This window comes from Notothenia coriiceps, unplaced genomic scaffold (assembly GCF_000735185.1).
Source record: "Notothenia coriiceps isolate Sejong01 unplaced genomic scaffold, NC01 NC01_scaffold00025745, whole genome shotgun sequence".
Taxonomy (NCBI): Eukaryota; Metazoa; Chordata; class Actinopteri; order Perciformes; family Nototheniidae; genus Notothenia; species Notothenia coriiceps.
In genome coordinates this window covers 1243-16146 of record NW_011358446.1, presented here as the reverse complement: position 1 = coordinate 16146, position 14904 = coordinate 1243, and the positions used below count along the sequence as shown (strand labels likewise).

The following is a 14904-nucleotide window of genomic DNA, read 5'->3' as shown; positions in this document are numbered from 1 at the left end:
GATTGTAACAACGGAGACGCCTTTCAATAAAGCTTTTCAAAATAAAATGTATTCATTTAGCAACAACGTTAGCCACAAACCAATGCTAACAGGAAATGAAATATTTTCAGAATAAAACAGTTTTAAGCTTACAGTATGTTTAAACTAAATTACGTCATTAAACATTGATTTTAATTTCTTACACCCTGCATCTTCTATTTCAATCTTTTTAGCAGATTTAGCGTTTTTAGTGAGAAAGAATTCCGAGATACTTGTCACTTGTGTTGTGCGTCATAAAAGTAGCCGACTAAAAACTAACAAAAAACTTTTTTTCCACATCTTTTTTATTTTTCTTCCCTTAAGCGAAATAATTGATNGATGAAGGAATCATTCAGGTGTGTCTCCCTCTGTGATCCTGAGGGTGTCCATGCCTTCATCCTGGTCCTACCTGTGGATCCCCTCACTGATGAAGACAAGGGAGAGTTAGAGACCATCCAGAACACATTCAGCTCTAGAGTCATGGACTTCACCTTGATTCTGTTCACTGTGGAGTCAGATCCTTCAGCTGATGATGTTGTTAACTTTCTAAAGGAGAACAAGGACATCCAGAAGCTCTCTCAGAGATGTGGAGGAAGACATGTTGTACTCAACATCAAGGACCAGCAGCAGATCCCAGAGCTGTTGGATGCTGTTGAAGAGACGAGAGTCGGAGGATCCGTGTGCTTCACAAAGGACATGTTCATCGAGGCTCAGATGACGATGGTGGTAGAGTTAGATAAAACTAACAAAAGACTTCAAGCTGAACTGCAGGATGTTCAAAAGAAAAGGGAGATGGGAGATCATGATGAAAGACAGAACAGAGAGTGTCTCAGGATGGTGCTGATTGGGAAGACTGGCAATGGGAAGAGTGCAACTGGAAACACTATTTTGGGAAAAGAACATTTTACATCCAATGCCAGCTCAAAGTCAGTGACCAAATGTTGCGAGAAAGCAACAGGAAAGATTGATGGACGTCCTGTCGCTGTGCTGGACACCCCCGGTTTGTTTGACAGGACACTGTCCAACGAGGCTGTTCAAGAGGAGCTTGTTAAATGCATCAGCATGTTGTCTCCTGGACCTCATGTGTTCCTACTGGTGCTGCCGATAGGCCGATTTACACCAGAAGAAGAAGACTCTGTGGAACTGATCAAGAAATGGTTTGGAAAGAAATCCGGAGATTTCATCATCATTATTTTCACCAGAGGAGATGATCTGAAAAATACACCAATCGAGAGTTACGTAAAAGACAGTGATGACTCTTTGAAAAAACTGATAAATGACTGTGGAGGGAGATACCAGGTCTTCAATAACCATGTCAAAGACCACATGCAGGTCAGAGAGCTGATGGTGAAGTCCTACAAAATGCTGAAGGAAAATGGGGGCAGCTGCTACACCTCAGAGATGTTCCAAGAGGCCGAGGCCGCCATACAGAAGAAAGTGGAGAAGATCCTGAAGGAGAAGGAAGAAGAGATGCAGAGAGAGAGGGAGGAGCTGAAAAGAAAACACGAGGAGGAAGTGGAAGAAGTGAAGAGAAGAATGGAACACGAGAGAGATACAATTCAGCAGGAGAGAGAAAAACAGCTTAAAGAAATGGAGGAACAAATCAACAAGGAAAAAGAGCAGAGAGGAAGGGAAGAGGAACAGAGAAAGAAAAAGGACAAGGAGAAGAAAATGAATGAAGAAATGAAACGAAAGGAATGGGAGGAAAAACTAGAAGGAGAGTTGGAGCAGAGTAAAGAAAAGATGAAAAAGCAAAAAGAAGACTGGGAGAAGAAGAGAGAAGAATGGTGGGAAGAACAAAGTCAAGAAAATGAAAAGAGACGACGAGAGGAGCATACAAGACTTCAGAAGTTGCAAGATGAATACGAGCAGGAAAGAGAAAAACATGAAAACAAAAGAAAAGAAGAAGATCTAAAGAGAAGAGAACAGGAGGAGAAGGAGAGACAAGAGTTGGAGGGAAAATATAAGAAAGAACTGGTGGAGATGAAGAAGAAATATGAAGAGGAGGCAAGAAAACAAGCTGAAGAATTCAACGAGTTCAGAGAGGAATACTCCAAGGACTTTGCCGCCTTGGTGGAGAAGCACATGGAGGAAATAGAGGACATGAAGAAAGAGCATGAAAGACAAACTCAAGAGACAGGAAAGAGCCATGACAAAGATTACAAGCTGTTGCAAAACCTCTCAAAACACAAAGAAAAAGAAAAATCAGAAGACATGAAGAAAAAGCACGAACAAGAATTAAAGGATCTAAAACAAAAATACAAGAACAAGTGTTTAATCCTCTGACCTTAAGTCAGTAAAGAGCCAACGATAGCTTAATATAACTGAGAAGCATACATAACAAAATATTTAAAATAAAAGTAGAAATTACACAAGCTTCAAAATATGCAATACACATCCAGTACCAGTACAGGTTTGAGATAGCAGCCAGGGGAAAGTATTAAAGGTGGACGTTTATATTGCAATGCTATTTACGCTCAATATATGTATTGCAAATAAGTAGTATTTAACAACAGGGGAGTTACAATATTTGGGGGTGTGGCCGTCTACCAGGGGCCGTGGAGGGTGTAGAGTCTTGACCGCTGCAGGAAGGAAGGACCTGCGGTATCTCTCAGTGAGACAGCGGGGGTGCAGCAGCCTGTCTCTGAAGGAGCTGCACAGTGAGGACAGGGTGTCCTGGAGGAGGTGGGACACATTGTCCAGCAGGGAGGACAGCTTGGCTGCCATTCTCCTGTCTCCCACCACCTCCACAGTGTCCAGAGGACTCCTGTCTCCCACCACCTCCACAGTGTCCAGAGGACTCCTGTCTCCCCCCACCTCCACAGTGAGGACTCCTGTCTCCCACCACCTCCACAGTGTCCAGAGGACTCCTGTCTCCCCCCACCTCCACAGTGAGGACTCCTGTCTCCCACCATCTCCACAATGTCCAGAGGACTCCTGTCTCCCCCCACCTCCACAGTGACCAGAGGATACAAAATGATTTTGTATCATTGTAAACCTGCTAGTAATTCCTTCTTTTTTTTTTGAAGTGTAACAGTAATCTGATTGGGTATTGTTTAGGTTAATGTAAGGGAAATACAGTTACCTTTTTTCTGTATAATGATGACGGAATCCCATGAGATTAGTGATGTGTCGTTCGCAAACGAGACGGCTCTAAGAGCCAATGCTTTGTAGCAGGGGTGCGGGAAGGGGGATGCTGAGGGCTCTGCAGCACCCCCTAGCGGCAGACAGGCGGAGCTCCTCTGCCTGCACATTTTATTTTTTTATATATTTTCATTTAATTTCATTGTGCCTGAGATATATTTTATATTATTATTCAAATGATAATTTTAAACTATATAATCAATTATTTCGCTTAAGGGAAGAAAAATAAAAAAGATGTGGAAAAAAAGTTTTTTGTTAGTTTTTAGTCGGCTACTTTTATGACGCNGAACAGACAAAGACTGAAGTTCATCCTGAGTCTGTTTGGTCCAGAAGCTTTATTTCAGTCTTTCTGTCATTGTGGGTTATGATGACCATTGAGTGTTTAAAAGCTTCTGGACCAAACAGACTCAGGATGAACTTCAGTCTTTGTCTGTTCTCTTCAGTGAAATCAGAAGGCTTCACTATCAGCAGCAGGACATTGGGTCCAGGAGAACAAAGACTCACAACGCTCTTCACCTCGGTTCTCACTAACTCTTCTGATAGATGGAACATTTCTTTCGTTTTCACTACTTTCAACTGTTTCCCCTTCCACTCTCCATTGGTTGTCAGAGAGTGTGTGATGGGGAACATAAGACCTTTGCCCTCTGTGATTAAGGAACCAATTCCATTTTTGTTGTCCTTACCTTTTCCCAATAGCACAATCCTGAATGCAGGTGCTGTAATATAACATAAGAAAAATTAAATAACATTAACTCATACAGACTGAAATCATTACACTGTGCTTACACGAAATATTCTCCAGTAATTTTGTAGATTAACCATTAATGAAAACGTTAAATAAAACATGGCACGAAACAGAAACACTGATTTTATCTTGATTTTATAAATGACCTTTTCTGTTTTTATTTTCTTGACAGTGAATATAAATGTTGTTTTCCTCAACATCGTTATGGCATTTTTAATATATCACTGTAACTACCAACTATAGATGATATGAAATTAGAAAAACAACTTCCTTATTTTGGGAGAGTTACATTGGTTGAAATGGATTTAGTGCATTTATCCAGTTGTGGGATGCGTTTCGGTTAATACTGGAGAAAAGATGATACCAATACATGATAAGCACTGAAATTATGAGAGTATTTTTTTTAAAATACATTTACTTACAATTAATCACAGTGGTCAACCCTTGGAGTAACAATGGTGAATTGATTGATTCAACACCACGCAGCCCTGTAAAAGAGGACATCATTATTTTGCAGCTTAATGTTCTAATTGAATCATGTATGATTTGAATAACAGAGTTTTCATTGTCCTTCACCTACCAGCAGCNTGTGTGTGTGTGTGGTTGTGTGTGTGGTGTGTGTGTGAACTTACTGTTTTGTCCTGGGTTTTCATGACATGACAGTATAATAAGGACCTCTCGATATGCATACGACTACCTGTCTGCTTATCTAAGGACTGTAAATTTTTTTTATGATAATACACACTTTTTAATAACTAGATCTCTAGGCCCGGTGTCAGGGGCCGTACGGGTCTGGTCCGCTGACGGGTGACACATTAGGGTAATGTGACGACTTAGACAATACAAGTACGACTATCGGCATCCACAATCGATTGATCGAAAGCGTAATTGAAAAAGAAAGAGTAACAGTTTCTCATGTTAGTTGGGAGTACCACGTCTAATTAGAGAAAGACAAATCAGCTTGAAGACCAAGAAGTAAACATATTTCTGCGTAATCCATTGAGGACGATCACATCCACAACGTCAGTAGTATAGACATACATCCTAACAGTTAGTACAACATTATAAGAAGACCTTGTGACCCACCACATCCACTCGTACCTTGTTACCCTCGAGGGGTCGGTGTCCACCTCACTACACTTGCGGGAGCCATACTCGAGTAGTAAAAAAAAGTACCCGGTACGTTTGTTACTCAAACAACACTAAAATATATTAATTTTATGGTGTAACGAACGTTCACCATGGTGTTCAGCAGACATAACTTAAATGAAAAGGTTTGATCAAAATAGAAACATGCTATTGACAAATATAAAACGTCTCAAGTACTTGAAGACAATATAATTTACTACAAGAATCATCTTTGACAGTTCACTTTTGGGAGGTATAAAAATTTATACCTCAAAGACCGGTCAGTGACGATGATAAATGGGGAGGACAACAGAAAACCCATTTTAGACTGGCTAAATGATGAAGTAGTTAAGTATTGAAAAAACAAAATGTAAGCTAAGCGTCATTCCGAAATACTATAGAAGTGTCATCTAATAAACTTGTATATTGTAACGACTAGTGGTGAAAGTAACTTAAAACCCTACTAAATCAGTTGACTACACGGTGGATTTCTTTTCCTTAATCATTGGTAGGCCTAGTCTATTTTGTGTGTGGTGTGTGTGTGTGTTTGTTGTTTGTGGGGGGGGGTGTGTGTGTGTGTGATATGAGATCTACACAAGAGGGGAATACACCGGGGTACACTTAGTGGTGGACCGTGTGTGTTTGTGTGTGTGTGTGTGTGTGTTTGTGTGTGTGTGTGTGTGTGGTTGTTAAACTGTGTAAAAGGTGAAATATCACGGGTAGGGGCGGGTATAACCTAGTTGGACCTTGTCGCGTTATGTACAAGTCACAATAACGGAAAGATAAATGACGTCAGAAAAATACATATGCATCAGATCCTATGTTAAACATGTCTAAACTTTCCCACAACTTACTTTAAACACGCCCTTTGTTTCTGCTTATCCTCCAAAACTGTCGTGTAATTTGACAAACACAGTAGGGAAACAAAAGAAAATGTTTATCGAGATGTCAATCTGTACTCGACGGTGATCTCCCCCGCGGGGACAGACACTCGTCGAACAAGAATTTCCAAACCCCTAAGGACAAGTTACTAGGAGTCGGACCCTGACGAACACAACAGTGACGTCACCGCTTACATAAATCATACTAAGGACCAAGAATAGTTAATAGTAAGTATGACAAAAGTAATTTTACACGAAAACGGAGACGACAACGGGTTGTATATCAAGAGTAAATTACCAGATTTAGTCCCCGGTCCGTTGGAAAAACTATACTTCACGGTAAATTTGTTTGTTTACCACTAGTCAACACGGTTTAGGGTGTAATTCAATAGTAATTGAACGTTAATACTTGTAGTGTTAGTGTAAAGTTGCCTGAGCATTAACAAATGTAGTTTCACGGAACCGGTTTTTAAAAAATTTTCTTTTCGTCAGGTAGGAATACTTTTGTAGTGTAGACTAATTTAGTGTATTAGTGGTTACTCCATAATTCGAATGGTTAGGAAGTCGGTTATGTGCACGTTACACAATTGTCGTTCAGGTTTTGCCCACTTAATTTACATTGTTGTCTTTTGTACTCGTGGATCATACGAGGGGAGGTAGTACTATTTGTAGGTGTAGGCTAAATAGTGTGTTGTCCGTCGAAAAAAAATTTTAAAAATATAACTCCAATTTTCGGTAGTTAGACCACGTGAACCACTCATCTTTTAATTATCTAGATACATATGTAGAGAGTTGTGGGTATACTTTGTCTTGACATTTGTCTAAAAGAAAACCTATGTAAAATGTTTAGTGAGGGAAAATTTGACTAAGAATAAAATGAACAGTATATCATAAAGTATGGACAAAAAGTAAATAAGAGATTACAAAAATATTGATATTGCTAGTATATTTCCACATGAAATGAAGTGGACTAGACTCCTATATAAACTACGTTACGGCAAATTCGGTTTTAATTTATTTATGTAATTTATTTATGTATTATTTATATACGGATACTTTATGTAAGACTTTATTTATTCCGTATTATATATACTACAATGTAAATTTATGTGTAAATAAATAAAGTCTCTGAAGATAAAGTATTACCGGTGTACATAAATAAAGTCCCCTGAAGATAAGGTATTACGGGTAATGTAAAGGTAAAGGAATATAAGGTTTACTTGCCCCGAGGTGTCTGAGGTCTGGGTTCCGTTAGTCCGTGGTTTGGTAGACCGACGCAGAGTGAAGACTATTTACTTTAGGAACGCAGGGAGTAACGTAGCAAAGGGACACAAATCAGGGAGGGTGGTCCCTTCGTACCTCTCCTGCGTTCCTTTGGTGCTCTTCGTCCCTTATACCTCCAAAATTCTCATTACCCCTGCAGGAAATGAGGCCCTCGCAGGTGCACTTCGAGATGTGACTGAATCACTTGTACCGACTAGCGCTACAAAACCCCTTGTACGGCGATGCCGCAACCAGCGTGTGCACCTCCGCGTGTAAACGGACCGCGGTCCAGGCATCTGCTACCTGGACTATATTGTATAAAGTGCACCACCGCCACGACCCCTCGAGGTGCAGTAGGTACAACCAATCTAAATAGCCGTCTAGCCGGGATGCGGTACCGTTTATACTCCACCTAATTTCGGGAAGAGGAATTCTTAATCGAATAGACGATTCCTCTCCCAGCGGTCCTAAAAGCTCTTAAGTCCCAGGAGTAGGGAGGAGGGCCGAAGGCAGGGAGGAGGGGGGAGCGACCGGGGGGACAAGGGAGGGAGACCCTGGACGAATATGAGGGACCCGCCAGACCGCACGACACCCTGTCGTTCGGAGGGTAGGGGATTCAGGGTCGAGTACCTCTTCTACGACTTAACGACCCCCACCCTTCCTAGGGGCTAAAACAAACACCTCTGCAAGGACGCGGTGAAACGGTAGGGGCACAAGTCTGCTGGCGACCGAATCTGTGCTGGTAAATGACTTGGGGCCGACGGGACCGACTCTCTCCGGCCTAGCAAAGAAGGACCGCTGTGTCGTCGGGCCACGCCTGTGTGTGTGTGTGTGTGTGTGTGTGTGTGTGTGTGTGTGTGTGTGTGTGTGTGTGTGTGTGTGTGTGTGTGTGTGGCAGGAGCACATTTTGTGTGAGTGAGTAAGTGAGAGAGAGTGTGAACCGGAGGTAGAGTTTTAATGAATTATTTACATGTAATATTGTGTATTCTTTGAATACTCTATTGATATATACTGGTATATATATATTAATTTTAACGTTCAATTGTCGGGCTAAGCCCCCGATGTAACTAGATCCAGGCAACGCCCCCGGGATTACGTAATCATAATACAAAGAAAAAAAGATAACTGTATTTCCCGGCTTACATTAACCTTAACAATACATAATCAGAATACTGTTACATTTCTAAAACAGAAAAGGAATTACAGGTTTACAATGTTACAATACGTTTAAAAATAAAAAACAATATATTACAAAGCACTATAATTAAGTAATTTTAATGGTTTGCATTTTTAGCCCTCCTAACAATTAGAAGAAGAAAGAAAAAGGTGGCGTTCTAAACAACACAAACTGTATGAAAACAGTACGATGCGATTGGTTATTAATGAGTACTTACAGAAATCCTCTTCGGTGAAGAAAAATGTTCAGTTGGTGTTGTAGTTTGTTCTTAGTGTCCCTATTGGACCTTGATGAGTTGACATGATGTTCCATCTAGTAACATCATGATGATCATGAGTCAGTGGGAAAGTCAGAGGATGATACACTTGTGTTTTTGTTTTAGTTCATTTATTTCTTGTTCTTGCTTTCTCTCCATGAGCTGTATTTGTTCTTTTAGACTTTTTTCTTTGTGTCTGTTAAGATCTTGTAGCAGATCGTATCTTTTGCCATGGCTCTCTCCTTTCTCTTCCATTTGTATTTTATGCTTTTTCTTCAGGTCCTCTATTTCCTCCATGTGCTTCTCCAGCAAGGCTGTAAAGTCCTTGGTGTATTTCTGTTTGAACTCGTTGAATTCTTCAGCTTGTTTTCTGGCCTCCTCTTCATATGTATTCTTCATCTCCTCCAGTTCTTTCTTATATTTTCCCTGTAATTCCTGTCTCTCCTTCTCCTTCTGTTCACTTCTCTTTAGATCTTCTTCTTTTCTTTTCTGTTCATGTTTCTCTATTTCCTGATCGTATTCTTCTTGCGACCTCTGAATTCTTGTTTGCTCGTCTCGTCGTCTCTTTTCATTTTCTTGACGTTGTTTTCCCCACCATTCTTCTCTCTCCTTCTCCCAGTCTTCTTTTTGCTTTCTCATCTCTTCTTTTTTGTCCTCTAACTCTCCTTCAAGTTTTTGCTCCAATTCCCTTTGCTTCATGTCCTCCTGCCTTTTCTTCTCCATCGCTTCTTTTTTTCTCAGTTCTTCTTCTCTTCTTCTCTCCTCCCCTTCCTTGTTTATTTTATACTGAAATTCTTCATGTTGTTTGGCTCTTTCCTTCTCAATTTCCTTCTTAATCTTTTGTTCATTATTTTGTCTTTCTTGCTCGTATTCTTCTTGCGACTTTTTCATTCTTGTTTGCTCCTCAAGTTGTCTCTTCTCATTTTCTTGGCGTTGTTTTTCCCACCATTCTTCTCTCTCATTCTCCCAGTCTTCTTTTTGCTTTCTCATCTCTTCTTTACTCTGCTCCAAATCTCCTTCAAGTTTCTTCTCCCATTCCTTTCGTTGCAGTTCTTCCTGCCTTTTCTTCTCCATGTCCTCTTTTTTCCTCTGTTCCTCTTCCCTCCCTCTCTCCTCTCGTTCCTTGTTGATTTTTTCTTCCATTTCTTTAAGTTGTTGGGCTCTCTCCTGCTCAATTTCTTCTTTTCTTTTCATTTCAAGTTGTTCTCTTTCCTGATTGTATTCTTCTTGCAAATTCTGAATTCTTGTTTGCTCCTCTTGTCGTCTCTTTTCATTTTCTTGACGTTGTTTGTTCCACCATTCTTCTCTCTCCTTCTCCCAGTCTTCTTTCTGCTTTCTCTTCTTTTCTTTACTCTGCTCCAACTCTCCTTCAAGTTTTTCCTCCCATTCCTTTTTTGTAATTTCATCCTGCTTTTTCTTCTCCTTGTCCTCTTTTATTCTCCGTTCCTCTTCCATCCTTCTCTCCTCTCGTTCCTTGTTCCTTTTTTCCTCCATCTCTTGAAGCTGTTTGGCTCTCTTCTGCTCAATCTCAGCTCTCTCCTTTTCCATTCTATTCATCACTTCTTTCATTTCCTCCTCGTGTTTTCTTTGCAGCTCCTCCCTCTGTCTCTGCATCTCTTCTTCCTTCTCCTTCAGGATCTTCTCCACTTCCTTCTGTATGGCGGCCTCGGCTTCTTGGAACATCTCTGATGTGTAACAGCTGCCGCCATTTTCCTTCAGCATTTTGTTGGACTTCTCCATCAGCTCTCTGACTTGCATGCGGTCCGTTTCATTGTTGTTATTGAAGACCTGGTATCTCCCTCCACAGTCAATGATCAGTTTCTTCAAAAAGCCACCAGACTTTTCTATGTAGGTCTGGATTGGTGTGTTTTTAAGATCATCTCCTTTGGTGAAAATAATGATGATGAAATCTCCAGATTTCTTGCCAAAATATTTCTTGATCAGTTCCACTGAGTCTTTTTCCTCTTGTGTAAATCGGCCGATCGACAGCACCAGTAAGAACACATGAGGTCCAGGAGACATCATGCTGATGCATTTAACAAGCTCCTCTTGAACAGCCTCTTTGGACAGTGTCGTGTCAAACAAGCCGGGGGTGTCCACCACGGCAACAGGTCTTCCACCAACCTCTCCTGCTGCTTTTTCGCAAAACTGGGTCACTGACTCTGTGCTTGGAGCCGATGTAAAATGTTCTCTTCCCAAAATGGTGTTTCCAGTTGCACTCTTCCCACTGCCAGTCTTCCCAATCAGCACCATCCTGAGACACTCTCTGTTCTGACTTTCATCAACATCTCCCATCTCACTTTTCTTTTTAACGTCCTGCAGTTCAGCTTTAAGTTCTACCACCTTCTTCATCTGAGCCTTGGTGAACATCTTCATTGTGAAGCACCTGGATCCTTCCATGCTGGTCTCCCCCACAGTATTCAACAGCTCTGGGATCTGCTGCTGGCCCTTGATGTTGAGAACAACATATCTTCCTCCACAGCTCTGACGGAGCTCCTGGATGTCCTTGTTCTCCTTTAGAAAGTTAATAACAGCTGGAGCTGTAGGATCTGACTCCACAGTGGACAGAATCAAGGTGAAGTCGTTGACTCGAGGGCTGAATGTGTTCTGGATGATCTCTAACTCTCCCTTGTCTTCATCAGTGAGGGGACCCACAGGTAGGACCAGGATGAAGGCATGGACGCCCTCAGGATCACAGAGGGAGACACACCTGAATGATTCCTCCATCACTTCCTCCTGAGGTGTTCCACACAAAGCAGGCAGCTCCACCAGGGAAACCCGGCGTCCACACACCTCTCCCTGATGTTTAACACACTCTGAGGAGTTGGAGACTGAAGGAAACTCTGTCTGACCTAAAATGGCTTTGGCTGCTGAAGTCTTCCCTGCTCCTCTCCTCCCACACAGAACCAGGTTTAAAGCTGGTTTGATGTCTTCAGTGAAGGTGAGAAACGTTTCTTTGTTTTCATGAACTATCTTCTCAATCTTATCCATCAATGAGTCACGGTTGTTTTCAACCATGTTGTAGAGTCTTCCTCCACAGTCTTCAAGCAGCTGATCCACTATTTCAGTCTTACTGTCATTGTGGGTTATGATGACCATTGAGTGTTTAAAAGCTTCTGGACCAAACAGACTCAGGATGAACTTCAGTCTTTGTCTGTTCTCATCAGTGAAATCTGAAGGATTCACTAACAGCAGCAGGACATTGGGTCCAGGAGAACAAAGACTCACACAGCTCTTCACCTCTCTTCTCACTAACTCCTCTGATATAGTGAACATGTGTGTAGTTTTCACTACTTCCACCTGTTTTCCCTTCCACTCTCCATGGTTTGTCACACAGTGTGTGATGGAGAAAAACTTTTGGATGCAAAGATCTTTTCCCTCTGTGATAAAGTAACTGATCTTTTTTTGTTTGTCCTCACTTTTTCCCAATAGCACAATCCTGAATGCAGATGCTGTAATATAACAGAAGAACAATTAAATAACATGAACTCATACAGAATGAAATCATTACACTGTGCTCACACAAAATATTCTCCAGTAATTTTGTGTATTAACCATTTATGAAATTGCTAAATAAAACACGGTACGAAACAGCTCACAGATTTTATCTTGATGATATAAATGACCTTTTCTGTTTTTATTTTATTGACAGGGAATATAAATGTTTTTTTTCTAAACATTGTAATGGAATTTTTATATATCACTGTAACTACTGTAGATGATATGAGAGTAGAAAAACAACTTCCTTTTTTGGGAGAGTTACATTGGTTGAAATTGATTTAGTGCATTTATCCAGTTGTGGAATGCATTTAGGTTAATACTGGAGAAAAGATGCAACCAATGATAAGCACTGACATTATGAGAGTATTTCTTTAACAATACATTTACTTACAATTAGTCACAGTGGTCGACCCTTGTAACAATGGTGAAGTGATTGGTTCAGCACCACGCAGCCCTGTAAAAGAGGACATCATTATTTTGCAGCTTAATGTTCTAATTTAATCATGTATCATGATTTGAATTACAGAGTTGTCATTGTCCTTCACCTACCAGCATCTAGAACAGCTTCTGTGATACGAGGAAACGTTGTTCCCTTTGGTTTTTGACTTCGATGATCAACCGGTAAGGAAGACGTGGTGTCCTCGAACACATCACAGCTCACATACTCTCCATAGTTCTCCTTTTGACAGTTTGACCCAAGCGTGTTAACAGCTCTGGATGTTGAAGGTTCTCCAGCTTCAAGTATCTGTATCTACATCTCCTGATCATGTCTTGTAATGGGGGTTGTCCCATGTATTGTTCCATTAAACCTGAACCCTCCTCTCTGGGTGGTGCTATGAGCATCAGTGAATGATTAAATGACTGATCACTGAAGAGTCCCAGGACTCTGCAGAGTCTCTGTTTGTGTTCCTCAGTGAAGTGTTCAGGCTGTAGAACCAGCAAGAACACATGAGGTCCAGGATCAGAGAGCCTCACACAGACGTTCACATGTTCTGTCAGTGTCCGTTCAGAGATGTCGGCGTGCAGCAGATCTGGGGTGTTGATCACAACTACATTTTTCCCATCCAGCTCTCCACTGACTCTCAGACAGTAGCCTGGTTCTTCCTCAGTGTTGAACTCAGTCCCTCTTAGTATGATGTTCCCCACTGAACTCCTCTCACACCAGCTGTTCCCCAGCAGTACAACCCTCAGCTCAGACACTGTGAAATACAAAGAGTTAGATACATGCAGATTTTCATGTATTTATGTATAGTTTGATTGCCGTTTAACGGGATTTAAAGGGGTTTTGTCATTACAGCAGATTTGACCAACAAAATACTGAACACTCAGGTGTTCTTAATAGCAGAATACCACAGTTCAGTTTTACTTACTGTCAGGGGGCAGCAACTCATAGCTATGAGTGCGCTTTAGAGGAGGTGGTTTATCTGTTATTGGAAACAATTGTATTAATTACATGTAATTTAAAATAGACAGTACAGTAGTCTACAACATTGAACCAGATAGGAAACAGACACATGGGAATCCTACCAGAATACAACATGAACAAAAAAGAGAAGAAATCCGGAGTGACCCTAGGACAGCCAAGCAGCTGTATTTCTTTATTAAAACACCACACTTGTTTTTGTTTTATCTGCTCCAAAAATACAAGTCAATACTAGCATTTTAAACTTGTGATTAATCATGATAATTAAAGAATCATATTTTTTGTGACACCACTCACGCATATTCAAGGACAGAGACAGTGTTTTATCCAGAGTAGACATATATGACTGCACCCACCTGATTCTGCAGTCGCCATACTGCGCTCTTCTGGAAACAGCTTTCCTGAGCACGAGAAGCTAAAGGAAGAAGAATTACATTTTAGATAATCTGACGGAAAATCGCTTAATTTCAATTTTCACTGACTGTATGTATTGTGATGACCCCTCCACACAACTAGGGGTTCTGTTCTGGCAGGTTCGAGTGCTGTCGGGTGATTATTTGCTGATGAGCTACACCTGGGCCGGGGGTGGCCGGCTCAAAGACAGCCCATCGAGTTTCAGGAGGGCGCTCTCCTTCTTCTCGCACACTCCCCATGTGAGCCTCGCGCCGCGGCTGTCTATTTTGGTATTGCTATTAATAAATAATTGTTATATTTTGCATACCCCTCGTCTCGACTCCCAGCTTTTTGTTAGAGCTGGGTTGTAACAATATATATATAAAAAACCAGTCTTTGATGTTGGCTTTTGTGTGTTGAAAAAAGGCAGTACTGGGTTGCTTCATCTTTATATTTCTTATGAAATTAAGATTATTATTATTTACATAAAACAATAAAACGCTTTAAAAAATAAATAAAAAACTACAATAAACACTTATATAATAATGTTGATAACATTGCTGCACATAATACATTGCAATTTATTTGTGGGATGAGCAGCAGAACTGAGTATGTGGGGTGCGCCCATGAAAAATGTAACAAATGTCCTCTGCCAATGCCAAACAGCTTTTTTTCTTGTTTGGTGTTTTTTGGTGGATTGGATGATTGAAGCCTGATGAAACAAGACATATTGGCAACAATTGATTTATTAACAATTGATTAATTCAGGGCCGGCCCTCGGCATAGGCAGTATAGGCGATAGGGGGGGCAGAAAAAAAAAGAAAGTTAGAAATTNCATGCAAAATGCACTTTTTTATGTCTTTTATACATAAATATGTGTCCCCGGTGTGTCAGGCAACTCACACTGCGTCAGAAAATAAAACCCTCTCTTTTTTCCTCCGTACCCAAATATCTAAAAACGGTGCTACAACGGAG

At 40.9% G+C, this 14904-nt stretch overlaps 2 protein-coding genes across 2 annotated transcripts; one reads left to right on the top strand and one right to left on the bottom strand.

Annotated features, from left to right (window-relative positions):
• Positions 1–363: 363 nt before the first annotated feature.
• Positions 364–2663, top strand: LOC104956270 (golgin subfamily A member 6-like protein 22). The gene has a single exon (XM_010783744.1). It carries the CDS (start codon positions 499–501, stop codon positions 2302–2304), a length of 1806 nt encoding a protein of 601 aa, XP_010782046.1. The 5' UTR covers positions 364–498; the 3' UTR covers positions 2305–2663.
• Positions 2664–8216: 5553 nt separating this feature from the next.
• On the bottom strand, positions 8217–13947 carry LOC104956271 (uncharacterized). The gene is given in 6 exon segments (XM_010783745.1): positions 8217–12064; positions 12505–12567; positions 12663–12763; positions 12766–13312; positions 13484–13537; positions 13893–13947. Coding segments are annotated over 6 exon segments (4143 nt in total). The 5' UTR covers positions 13912–13947; the 3' UTR covers positions 8217–8705.
• Positions 13948–14904: the final 957 nt, after the last annotated feature.

Coding starts and splice junctions, on each gene's coding strand:
- LOC104956270 (XM_010783744.1), top strand. CDS start 499: ATGGACTTCACCTTGATTCTGTTCACTGTGGAGTCAGATCCTTCAGCT.